We start from the raw sequence: 11,035 nt of genomic DNA, 5'->3' as shown, positions 1-11,035 counted from the left end.
GTATTCAGATACTAAATGAGGCGATTACACCAGTGCTGCAATAAATCCGACGTATCAAGTTTGCATTTCCTACACCCCCATATGCAGATCTATATGCTTATAGTATAAACTGGAAGATATATATGCATCCAACGAACCAATACCCACCCAATGAAAGGTCATATAACATCATGAGATCATGTGCATTCCAAAATGAAACAGAAAATAAGATCGACTTTTGTGTTTTTCCCATAGTAGCCCAATTATCTCCAAAAATGCCTGCATCCTCATCAGAAAGAAAAAGAAAAAAAGCGTTCAAATCGGCTTCATCCCTCATTTCTTCTTCCTCGACGATGAAGAAACGAGACGTTTCTTCATATGCTTCGGCATCTTATTGGCGCGCTTTTCGCGCTTCTCCTCCTTGACCTTTTGCTTGTGGTCGCGCTTTTCGTCCTTATCTTCGAATCGCTTACCGCGGGGCGCCTTCTTCGCAAAAGGATCTTTTTCTCCGTCTTCCGAGTCGGATCCCTCATCGACAGATACACCACCGTCGGAGCCAGCTTCGGAGCCTTCTTCCTCTTCATCCTCATCGTGGCCCTCTGCCTTCTTCTTCTTCTCGCCTGCGAGAAGATCCCGGTAAACGAGGTCGTCACCCTTACCGGCACGGACTTGCTCGGCGTCGCGCTCAAAGTCGTACACCTGTTCCAGGGTTTGAGGGATGTATTGTTGACGGAAGACGGCGGCGTCGACCTCGGTGTCGCCTTCGGCGTTGTCATTGCGGGTGGCGAAGAGGTGCTCGATGGCCTCGAGCATTGGCTCTGCGGGTGTGACGGTGGTAGGGCCATCGCTGGAGATGACGAATTCGAAGACAGCCCGTTCGGTGAGGACGTCGACGTTCTTGCGGCGGAAGAAGTCGCTGATGTTCTTGATATCCATACGCAGGAACTCCAAACTGCGGGGGTGGTCGTGTTCGACACTCTGACTGACATCGATAATGTGGAGCTTGTTCTTGTGGTAAAGCATATTGTATTCACTCAGATCGGCGTGGACCAGGTGGCAGGTTTGGTACATCACGCGCATGTAGCCGAGCAACTCCATGTAGATCTCGCGCCACTTGGCATCGGGGTCGGGGATGTTGAACTCAACATCCTTGAGTCTAGGAGCGGCGACACCCTTGGAGCTTCCGACGAAGCCCATGACCAGGACGTGGAGGCGCAGGTGAATGGGCTCGGGGCAGGGGATGCCGGCAGCGTAGATACGGCGCAGGTTACGCATTTCCTTCTCCGCCCACAGCTTGACCATTGCCCGGTTGTTGCTCTTGCTGTATCCTTGTCTGAAACGGAATTCACCAGTGACATACTTGTCTCTGTCCTTGAAGACCAGGATGCTCGTCTTGTAGACCTTGATGGCGCGGTGGAGGGGCGTCTCCTCGTTATCGGGGTATGAGATGGAGTAGTAGACGTTGGCTTCTTTACCGGTCGACAGACATCCGTGAATCTCGGAGACAATCTCTCGGTTGATCATCTGTAGCAGGATCATACGTGTGCGGGGATCCAGCACCTGCTCGGAGGTAGCGCGGTCCGCCCTGTCACCACCCCGATCACCGCGGGTCGCCATGCCTGACTGCATATCGTCCAACTTGATCTTGCCAGCATGCTTCGTCAATGACTTCACTTGATCGTCCACGGAGGCGCGAGTGTTGACAGACGGTTTCTGGGTGTTCGTCTTCGGTAAGGTCCACTTGGGAGTGTTGGGGTCCGCAGAGAGCTCGTTCGTTTTGCGCTGGCGATTGTAGGATTTCGTTAGATCGGTGGGGTTCGACGAGGTGAAGTCTTCTTCATCGAGTTCTTCCTCAAAGATGTCATCGTAGTAGTCATCCTCTTCGTCTTCGTTTTGTTGCGCCGCAGAGTCTTGCCCCGCCATAGCGGGGAGGGAGCCGTCTGGGTTGACATATCCCTGGTTGGGGATATAGGTGTGCGCTGGGTTCAGGCCATCAGCCAAGCCAGACGCTTGCGCGTCAGCATTCGGAGCAGCCATGACTGAATGTAAAGGGGCGAAAATCGAATGTGTGTAGAAGCGAAGTCTTGCAATTGATCTGAAAAAAACGGGTACCTTTTGGGTGTGGGACAGGCAGATGGCTCACCGCCCGGCAGAACCCCGCGGGCTACCCAAATGGAAGTAAACGCGTGCAAAAGATCCGGAGCTGATCGCCTCGATAACGCGTGGCTCTCCCCCAAAGTCAGCTTCGTCGCATGTCACGCATCGACCCCAGCAACCTCCGTGCGCATTCATTCACCTCACCGCCCTGCTTCGTCTAGTCAGGGCCTAGGCTCCTGATATCTTTCGCCTCGGGCGCGTGATGACTGGGTTGTTGTAATTGCCCCGATTCCTCGTGTCGCGCGTGCTTCGTCAAGATGTACGTTAAACAGATCATTATTCAAGGCTTCAAAAGGTATGTTGCAAGTGTGTACCCATGATGCTTCAGTGCGCCTTCCGGCTGACTGCAATTGCCTTACAGCTACAAGGACCAGACGGTCATCGAGCCATTCTCCCCGAAGCATAATGTCATCGTTGGTCGCAATGGCTCCGGAAAGAGTAACTTCTTCGCGGCCATTCGTTTCGTCCTCAGCGATGCTTACACCCACCTGGGTCGAGAGGAACGCCAGGCCCTTCTCCACGTGCGTATCCCGTCGCAAGAACCAATACTGAGAGGCTTACAAAAGGATAGGAAGGTTCGGGGTCCGCTGTAATGTCGGCTTACGTTGAAATCATCTTTGACAACTCTGACGATCGGTTTCCCACTGGCAAACCGGAAGTGGTCCTTCGCCGCACCATCGGACTGAAGAAGGATGAATACACGCTTGACCGCAAGAATGCGACGAAGTCCGATGTGATGAACCTGCTCGAATCTGCCGGGTTTTCCCGTTCGAACCCCTACTACATCGTGCCTCAGGGTCGTGTCACGGCTCTGACTAACATGAAGGACTCTGAACGTCTCAACCTTTTAAAGGAAGTCGCGGGAACTCAGGTATATGAAGCCCGCCGCGCGGAGTCATTGAAGATTATGCACGAAACGAACAACAAGCGATCCAAGATCGACGAGTTACTGGACTTCATCAACGAGCGTCTTGCGGAGCTGGAGGAAGAAAAGGACGAGTTGCGAAACTACCAGGATAAGGACAAGGAGCGCAGATGCTTGGAATACACAATCTACTCTCGCGAACAGCAAGAAATCTCCAGTTTCTTGGACAGTCTTGAAGAACAGCGTCAAACCGGCGTCGAGGACACCGATCTCAACCGTGACCGCTTCATCCAAGGAGAGAAGGAAATGGCCCAGATCGATGCTGAGATTGCCGAATGCAAGCAGCAGATTGAGTTCCTGAAGGTGGACAAGGCACAGCTGGAGGATGAGCGTCGTGAGGCCTCCAAGGCCCTTGCACAGGTGGAACTGCAGGCAAAATCACAATCGGACAATCAAGTCGCCGCTCAAGCCTCGAAGCTACGCCGCGACGAAGACCTGAAGGCCGTTCAGAGTGCCATCCAGGAACGTGAGCAAGAGCTGCAGCAATTGATGCCCCAGTTCAACGCCGCCAAGGATCAGGAGGATACTGTCAAGACGCAGCTTACCGAGGCAGAGACCGCCCGTCAGCGACTATATGCCAAGCAAGGTCGTAACTCTCGCTTCCGTAATAAGAGTGAGCGCGACAAGTGGCTGCAAGCAGCGATCAAGGATAACTACGCTTCTATCACTTCTGTCCAAGGTGTATTGGCACAGACCCAGGAGGATATCAAGGAACTCGAAAACGACATAGCACTTCTGGAACCGGAGAGCGAGCGCTTGCGCAAGCAGATCGATGGCAGAGGCAACACAATCCATTCTGTCGAGCAGCAAGTGCAATCTGCGAAGGATGAGAGAGACCGGCTGATGGATCAGAGAAAGTATGTATTCCGTGATGCTCTAACCGTTTACTATGCCATGAATGTGATTAGCTGACGATGTGCTAGGGAATTGTGGAGAGAAGAAGCTAAGCTGGATTCGATCTTGTCGAATGCCTCCCACGAAGTGGAGCGTGCCGAGCGCAATTTGTCCCAGATGATGGACCACAATACGAGCCGTGGCATTGCTGCTGTCCGGAGAATCAAGCGCCAGTACAACCTCGAGGGAGTGTATGGCACGCTAGCGGAGCTGTTCGAAGTTAGTGATAGGTACCGGACCTCTGTCGAGGTCACAGCGGGCCAGAGTCTGTTCCACTATGTCGTCGACACAGATGAAACCGCCACAAAGGTGCTCGAGATCCTCCAGCAGGAGAAGGCTGGCAGAGTTACTTTCATGCCCCTGAACAGACTACGATCTCGACCCATCAACATGCCCAGGGCAAGTGACACGATTCCTATGATCGAGAAGCTTCAGTACGACTCCAAATATGAGAAGGCATTTGTTCACGTTTTTGGAAAGACCATCATCTGCCCGAACCTTCAAGTCGCCTCTCAATATGCCCGCAGTCACGGTGTCAATGCAATCACTCCTGAGGGAGACCGTTCGGATAAGAGAGGTGCCCTTACCGGTGGTTTCCACGATTCACGACAGTCCCGCCTTGATGCAGTGAAGAACCTCACTAAGTGGAGGGATGAGTATGAGACCAAGAAGAACCGTGGTTCTGAGATTCGAAAGGAGCTCGAGCAGCTGGACCAGCTCATCACCAGATCGGTCGGCGAGCTGCAGAAGCTGGAACAACAGAGACATCAGGTGCAAAACAGCAGTGGACCTATGCGGCAAGAGCTACGGGCCAAGCGCGACCTTCTGCAGAAGAAGAATGACAACCTTGATGCGAAGCGACGGGCGCTTCGCAACATCGAAGGCAACCTGGCAGCGGTGACTGACCAGGTTGGCGCGTTCGAGGCGGAACTGTCATCGCCTTTCCAGAAAGCGCTCAGCAATGAAGAAGAGGCGCGCTTAGAGGAGCTCAACAACACAGCTCAAGATCTTCGGCGACAGTACCAGGAGCTTTCCAGCCAGCGCAGTGAGCTCGAGGGAAGAAAATCTATCCTCGAGGTTGAATTGCGCGAGAACCTGAACCCGCGCCTTGATCAGCTTGTCGGCCAGGACATGGACTTGGCAGACGACGACAGCCAAGGCAACCTGAAGGAGACACAGCGCGAAATGAAGCGCCTTCACAAGGCACTGGAGAAACTCGGCCAGCGTCTCCAGCAGGTTGACGAGTCCATCGATCAGGCCAACGCTCGCGTGGGCGACCTGCAACAGAGGAATGCGGAGACACGGCGAGAGCTGGAAGAACTGGCCAAGTCCATCGAGAAGCACCAGCGGCGCATGGAGAAGAGCATGCAGAAGAAGGCTGCCTTGACGAAGCAAGCCGCTGAGTGCGCTTCCAATATCCGTGACCTGGGAGTCCTCCCAGACGAGGCTTTTACCAAGTACAAGAACACCGATTCTAATGCCGTGGTCAAGAAGCTTCACAAGGTCAACGAGAGTCTCAAGAAGTACTCCCATGTCAACAAGAAGGCGTTTGAGCAATACAACAACTTCACCAAGCAGCGAGAGGCGCTGACAAGCCGAAGGGAAGAACTCGAAGCTTCCGAGAAATCCATCGACGACCTCATCAACGTGCTCGACCAGCGAAAGGACGAGGCCATCGAACGAACCTTCAAGCAGGTCTCCCGCGAGTTTGCCAATGTCTTCGAGAAGCTCGTCCCCGCTGGCCGTGGACGTCTGATCATCCAGCGTAAGACTGACCGCGCCCTTCGGCAACCCGACGAAGTCGACTCCGAGGACGAGGAGGCTCGCGAGAGCGTCGAAAACTACGTTGGAGTAGGCATCAGCGTCAGTTTCAACAGCAAGCATGATGAACAGCAGCGTATCCAGCAGCTCAGTGGTGGACAAAAGAGTGAGTGACCACCGTTCTTATATTGATCAATCCTCCCTACTAACCCATCGCTAGGTCTTTGCGCCCTCGCGCTAGTCTTCGCCATCCAAGCCTGCGATCCCGCCCCCTTCTACCTGTTCGACGAGATCGACGCCAACCTCGATGCCCAGTACCGAACTGCCGTGGCCCAGATGCTCAAGTCTATCTCCGACTCGACCAACGGCCAATTCATCTGCACCACTTTCCGACCCGAGATGTTGCACGTGGCCGAGAAGTGCTACGGCGTCAGCTTCCGGCAGAAGGCTAGTACGATTGACGTTGTGTCGAGAGAAGAAGCCTTGAAGTTCGTGGAGGAGCAGAAGTCGTGAAAATAGCGCCGTGGTAGTTCCAACTGATGTGCTGCTGCTTTAATGATGACCTGGGATGTTGGGTTGCAGGCGTATATGATTTGATGGGCTTCTTATTTGTTCTTCCCTAGTTTTCCTTCTGATGTTGTTTGAGACAAGCGCACGATGAATGGTGACACTGTGTGGCTTTCTTAGTTTATACTGCCGCCTCTTTTATGTACGCTACAGGTCCGGTCGATTCCTTTTTCGATTGATTCGAGATTCCCAATCTTATGTTCTTCTTTCCAAGTTCTATTGGCGTTTTATCCAATCGCGTCTGTCTTGATCTATGTCGTATATGAATGTCTTCGCTCCTCCACTTATCTATCTGTCTTAACTATCCCCGTCCTTCATATCAAAACCTCACATCAGCTGTATAAGAACTACCGCTTAACCCCCTCCTCCCCGGTCCACTCAACTAACAACCTCTCCGACACATCCCTCACCAACACATGAACATGTTCCAAACTCCTGACACTCTGCAACGCCGCCCAATTCTTGAACCACAGCACCCGATCCTTCGCCTCCACCTCACTCACCCCTTCATCCCTCACCACCGCATCCACAAACGTCCTTTGCACAAACGCGTCGATCAACGCCCGCGACTCATCCGTCACGTCCCCGTTCTCTTCCTTAATTGCCACGGGGGTCCGCAACCACACTACAATATGCGAGATCCCCGGCGCGAGACCGTAGGGCCAGTCGTTGCGCAGGATCTTGTAATCGGATGGATCTGCGAACGGGATGGGGTTTTTGTAGGGGAAGGCGGTGGTGGTGCTGGTGCTGGTTTCTGTGCTTGTGGTGATGGAGGAAGTTGGGGTGGATGTGGATGGGGTGGTGGTAGTGGATGATGAAGATGGGGAAGAGGGGGTAGTAGCAGTCCAGCCTAGACGCTTCTGACAGATGTAGTTTGTGATAGAGCCGTACTGTTGCTTGGTTTTATGCGACCAGGATAGGTAGCGGGTTAGATCGGAGGGTTTCCGTTTTAGGATGCCGAGATCGTTGCGTGCTGGGGGGTCGGGTTAGTTAGGAGTACTACTACTAGGTGTAGGTAGGGAGTAGGGTGGATGAGATGGGTTGTGGGGTAAAGGGGAAGGAAGAGAGAGAGTTTAAAGTCAGGGACTGGAATGCGGAACCATTGGGTATTGGTTGATGGATGGATGGAATGATGGAATGATCGAGATGGATTCGAGGAATGGATGGATGGATGGTAGGAGGGCGCGGGGGAGGGAAGGTGAGCATGTGAGGGGTAGGATAGTAGGAGTAAGTAGTTCTCTCTTTTCCTCTCTCTTTGCCTCTCACTCTACTGTATGGGTTTTTGAATTGTGTAAATCACCTACCGATGATGGACTTGAGATCCTCCCAGTCATGAAGCACAAACTCCTCGTCGGTCTGCGCAAGGACTTGACGATCAACCTCGGTCAGGTTGAAGGCCGGAGGTTCCTCGGAAGCCATGGCTTTTTTGTCGGCCGGTTTAGATGAGTTTATGAGACTGTGTGCAAGAAGGATTGACTAGACCAGCGGACAGTCGATCGGGCTCCACTGAAGGATCAGTTGAGCTAGCTAAGAAGGACGGAATTATTTGTCGAGATAGGAAAAAGAAGAACAGCGAGGGAATTGTGAACGAAGACGGGAATGGTTACCCCAGGAAAGCAAATCCCCAACGGGACTGATTCCGCGCATCATATGAGTTGGCTTGTTCACATGCTGACTGGGTGAGACTCTCCGCACGTCGGAGATGTAAATAATACTGCCATATTGTTTGTTGATAATCATCTGGTAATCTTTGTTATAATCAATGCATGACAGGAGTTCATATTCCTTCCATTGTACTTTAATCATTATCTCCATCGATAATCAATTGATTTTGCCTCAACAAACTTATCGATAAGCCGATCCAGTGGCCCGATCGGGACTGTCTTCCCGTGACCGACACCGAAAATTACCGTCACAAAACCCGACTCTCTCCTCATCTCCTCACATCCTCTCCCTCTCATTACTTACCTCTCCCTCCTTCTCCTCTTCCTTCTTCCCCTCATTCCTCCCCTTTCCCCCTTTCCTGTTTTCTATTCCTTTTCAAGTTCCCTAGGGGTTGCTGGAGTAATTGCCAATATGAGGTATGTGCGCGTGCTACTCCCTCCGCGATTGACGGGTGGCTAACAAGAGTTGTCGCAAAATAGTGCTTTCTCCCCCGAGAACATCACCGGGGCCTTCATCCCCTCGGCCCTCTTTGTCGCCGGAACTTTCTTGTTCAAGCAGGAATTGACCCCCTTTGCCGTCGCTTTGGCCGCGATCCTGGTCGGCTGGAAGGTCTTCAGCAACAGTACGTACAGGAGTCGCCGATCGTATGACTTTGCTTGCGGTCTTTTAACAAGTCCCAACAATTTCTTTAGAGCCCAGAAAGGTCCTCAACCCCGGTGATTTCCAGCACTTCACCCTGAAGGAGAAGAACGACATCTCCCACAATGTCACTGTCTACCGTTTCGCCTTGCCCCGTCCTACCGATATCCTGGGTCTGCCCATCGGTCAGCACATCTCGCTTGCCGCCACCATTGGCGGTAAGGAAGTTGTCCGCTCCTACACCCCCATCTCCTCTGACAACGAGGCTGGTTACTTCGATCTCCTTGTCAAGGCCTACCCCCAGGGTAACATCTCCAAGTACTTGACCACCCTGGAGGTTGGTCAGACCATGAAGGTCCGTGGCCCCAAGGGCGCCATGGTGTACACTCCCAACATGTGCCGTCACATTGGTATGATCGCTGGTGGTACTGGTATCACCCCTATGTACCAGATCATCAAGGCTATTATCCGCAACCGTCCCCGTAACGGTGGAAACGACACCACCCAGGTTGACTTGATCTTCGCCAACGTGAACCCCGACGATATCCTCATGAAGGAAGAGCTCGAGCAGCTGGCCAAGGAGGACGACGGCTTCCGCATCTACTACGTCCTCAACAACCCCCCTGAGGGCTGGACCGGTGGTGTTGGTTTCGTCACCCCTGACATGATCAAGGTTTGTTGAATCCCCAGTCAGTGTCTTCCAGCACGGCCCATTAACTAAACCCTTTAGGAGCGCCTTCCTGCCCCCGCTAGCGACATCAAGATCCTGCTCTGCGGTCCTCCCCCCATGGTTAGCGCCATGAAGAAGGCTACCGAGTCTCTCGGATACACCAAGGCTCGTCCCGTCAGCAAGCTCGAGGACCAGATCTTCTGCTTCTAAGGCAGCAAGGAGAGATGACTTCTTTGAGCGAATTGGCAGATAAAATAGATTGTCTCTGCCTCACAGATTCCGGTAATTGATAGATCGTCGATAGAAAAGCCCGTTACGGGCCGACCGTTGGTCATCTGGGTGCTTGATAAACGGTGTCATGAGTCAATGCGAGAAGACCAAGAATTTCCATTTCGGATATAACATACATGATATTAATTGCAGAGCGCGCGTGCGTCAAACAACATCTTTTTTAGGTATTGTATGATTACGTCTATCAAGACTGCTGTACTTCCACCATCGAATCCACCATAGCCAGAAACTTCTGTTGGTATTCGTCGGCCGTCGTCGTAATTGTCATTGGCCCCTGTCGACCAATGACATTGAATGTCTGAATGACCCCTGTCATGGCTTGGGCGTGCAATTTGTGTCTTGCCCAGAAGAAATCCAACAACACGGCACGATACTTCCATTTGCCATCTGCAGACTCTACGCCGATGCGCCACGGAGCATGCCTACCAACAACCTCGGGCTGCGAGGAGGCCGGAAACCGTACGAGGAAAAGAGAGTAATCAACTGCATTGGACGAGCGGAGAAAGTCCGTGTCCGCTTCCAAGACTTGCTTCAGGGACTCGTATTGTTCTTGCGACAGCCGGATCTTGTCGTCAAATTGATCAGCAAGCTTCCGCAGTGTATCTTCGCTGACCAGCGGCTCTGGCACCAAGTCCCGCTCTGGATAGAAATAGTCAATGGGTTTAAGGTCGTATTTCTCCCATTGATCTGCTTTCGGGTCTTCGGTTTTCCCGTACAAGATATTATCCATGATGATGTGATGGGCTGGCGTGGAACCTATAAGGCTCCCGACCGTCTGATACGGCGCATACACATAGTCGGTAATCCATACCAATAAAGAACCGCGATGGGCACTCATATATTCGTAGTATGGCTCGAGCAGATCCTCACGGAAGAAGGAATGTTCAAAGTGTCGGGGGAGGCTCTTGACGAGAAACTTGCCATTGGAGGTCTGGAAGAAGGTCTATCAAAGCATTCAGTTAGTACACCAGAAGTTTCCATGACCTTCTGATTGTGCTCATACCGATCCTGACATTCCAAGGTCGCCCATTGGTTTCAATGGGACAGTCTTCTTCTCATCTCGGAAGCTCGCCTTGTACTCATTCTCGTCGATCTCCCATGTCTCGCTGCGCAGCTTTCGAAACAGATTGCTCCCATATCGGAAGAGCTTGATGTAGAAGATGCTGAAGAAGGCTAGGATGCGCCCTATGAGGGTCTTCCGAAAGGTAGCTGGGTCGCGGAATAGGGCGAGTTGGATAGACTTGGATAGGGCCTTTTGACGACGACTACTACCCATGGTCGCGGAGAATATCGATGATAGAAAACGGGATAAATCGTTGTCGGTGGCACATGGCTGTTTGGGGGGGTGGTTAATATGGAATTAAGAGAAGAATAGCCAGGTTTGGGACACGAGGTTGCGTTGCTGGCGCTGCTGAGAACCGTGACGTCAGAGAAGGGGGTGGTCTCATATCCGCTCACATGACTTACATGACGGTTTGGATTAGAGA

At 52.4% G+C, this 11,035-nt stretch overlaps 5 protein-coding genes across 5 annotated transcripts; 2 read left to right on the top strand and 3 right to left on the bottom strand.

Moving 5' to 3' along the window:
* Positions 1 to 74: 74 nt before the first annotated feature.
* BO83DRAFT_378856 (serine/threonine-protein kinase RIO1) lies at positions 75 to 2,029 on the bottom strand. The gene has a single exon (XM_025531365.1). The coding sequence runs from the start codon at positions 2,014 to 2,016 to the stop codon at positions 313 to 315; it is 1,704 nt and encodes a 567-aa protein (XP_025387460.1). The 5' UTR covers positions 2,017 to 2,029; the 3' UTR covers positions 75 to 312.
* A 182-nt stretch (positions 2,030 to 2,211) lies between these two features.
* Positions 2,212 to 6,464, top strand: BO83DRAFT_42943 (chromosome segregation protein SMC). The gene is made up of 5 exons (XM_025535464.1): positions 2,212 to 2,431; positions 2,498 to 2,657; positions 2,708 to 3,918; positions 3,985 to 5,882; positions 5,937 to 6,464. The coding sequence occupies exons 1-5, from the start codon at positions 2,394 to 2,396 to the stop codon at positions 6,227 to 6,229; spliced, it is 3,600 nt and encodes a 1,199-aa protein (XP_025387459.1). The 5' UTR covers positions 2,212 to 2,393; the 3' UTR covers positions 6,230 to 6,464.
* On the bottom strand, positions 6,386 to 8,036 carry BO83DRAFT_378854 (GIG1 family protein). The gene is made up of 2 exons (XM_025531364.1): positions 7,588 to 8,036; positions 6,386 to 7,256 (listed from the first exon to the last, which is right to left on the bottom strand). The coding sequence occupies exons 1-2, from the start codon at positions 7,700 to 7,702 to the stop codon at positions 6,631 to 6,633; spliced, it is 741 nt and encodes a 246-aa protein (XP_025387458.1). The 5' UTR covers positions 7,703 to 8,036; the 3' UTR covers positions 6,386 to 6,630.
* Positions 8,033 to 9,774, top strand: BO83DRAFT_361881 (cytochrome b5 reductase family protein). The gene is made up of 4 exons (XM_025529482.1): positions 8,033 to 8,364; positions 8,428 to 8,570; positions 8,641 to 9,260; positions 9,318 to 9,774. Exons 1-4 carry the CDS (start codon positions 8,360 to 8,362, stop codon positions 9,465 to 9,467), a joined length of 918 nt encoding a protein of 305 aa, XP_025387457.1. The 5' UTR covers positions 8,033 to 8,359; the 3' UTR covers positions 9,468 to 9,774.
* Positions 9,733 to 10,824, bottom strand: BO83DRAFT_427517 (phosphatidylinositol phosphate kinase family protein; the record flags this gene model as incomplete). The annotated part of the gene is made up of 2 exons (XM_025535348.1): positions 9,733 to 10,491; positions 10,552 to 10,824. The coding sequence occupies 2 exons, from the start codon at positions 10,822 to 10,824 to the stop codon at positions 9,733 to 9,735; spliced, it is 1,032 nt and encodes a 343-aa protein (XP_025387456.1).
* Between the last annotated feature and the right edge of the window lie 211 nt (positions 10,825 to 11,035).

This window comes from Aspergillus eucalypticola (genome assembly GCF_003184535.1).
Source record: "Aspergillus eucalypticola CBS 122712 chromosome Unknown BO83scaffold_14, whole genome shotgun sequence".
In the NCBI taxonomy this organism is placed as follows: Eukaryota; Fungi; Ascomycota; class Eurotiomycetes; order Eurotiales; family Aspergillaceae; genus Aspergillus; species Aspergillus eucalypticola.
Note: the sequence above shows the minus strand (reverse complement) of the source record. Positions and strands in the feature narration are given on the sequence as shown.

Coding starts and splice junctions, on each gene's coding strand:
- BO83DRAFT_378856 (XM_025531365.1), bottom strand. CDS start 2,016: ATGGCTGCTCCGAATGCTGACGCGCAAGCGTCTGGCTTGGCTGATGGC.
- BO83DRAFT_42943 (XM_025535464.1), top strand. CDS start 2,394: ATGTACGTTAAACAGATCATTATTCAAGGCTTCAAAAG. Junction 2,658..2,707: donor AACGCCAGGCCCTTCTCCAC/GTGCGTATCCCG, acceptor ACAAAAGGATAG/GAAGGTTCGGGGTCCGCTGT. Junction 3,919..3,984: donor CGGCTGATGGATCAGAGAAA/GTATGTATTCCG, acceptor ACGATGTGCTAG/GGAATTGTGGAGAGAAGAAG.
- BO83DRAFT_361881 (XM_025529482.1), top strand. Junction 8,571..8,640: donor CTGGAAGGTCTTCAGCAACA/GTACGTACAGGA, acceptor CAATTTCTTTAG/AGCCCAGAAAGGTCCTCAAC. Junction 9,261..9,317: donor TCACCCCTGACATGATCAAG/GTTTGTTGAATC, acceptor TAAACCCTTTAG/GAGCGCCTTCCTGCCCCCGC.
- BO83DRAFT_378854 (XM_025531364.1), bottom strand. CDS start 7,702: ATGGCTTCCGAGGAACCTCCGGCCTTCAACCTGACCGAGGTTGATCGT. Junction 7,257..7,587: donor GGATCTCAAGTCCATCATCG/GTAGGTGATTTA, acceptor CCGACCCCCCAG/CACGCAACGATCTCGGCATC.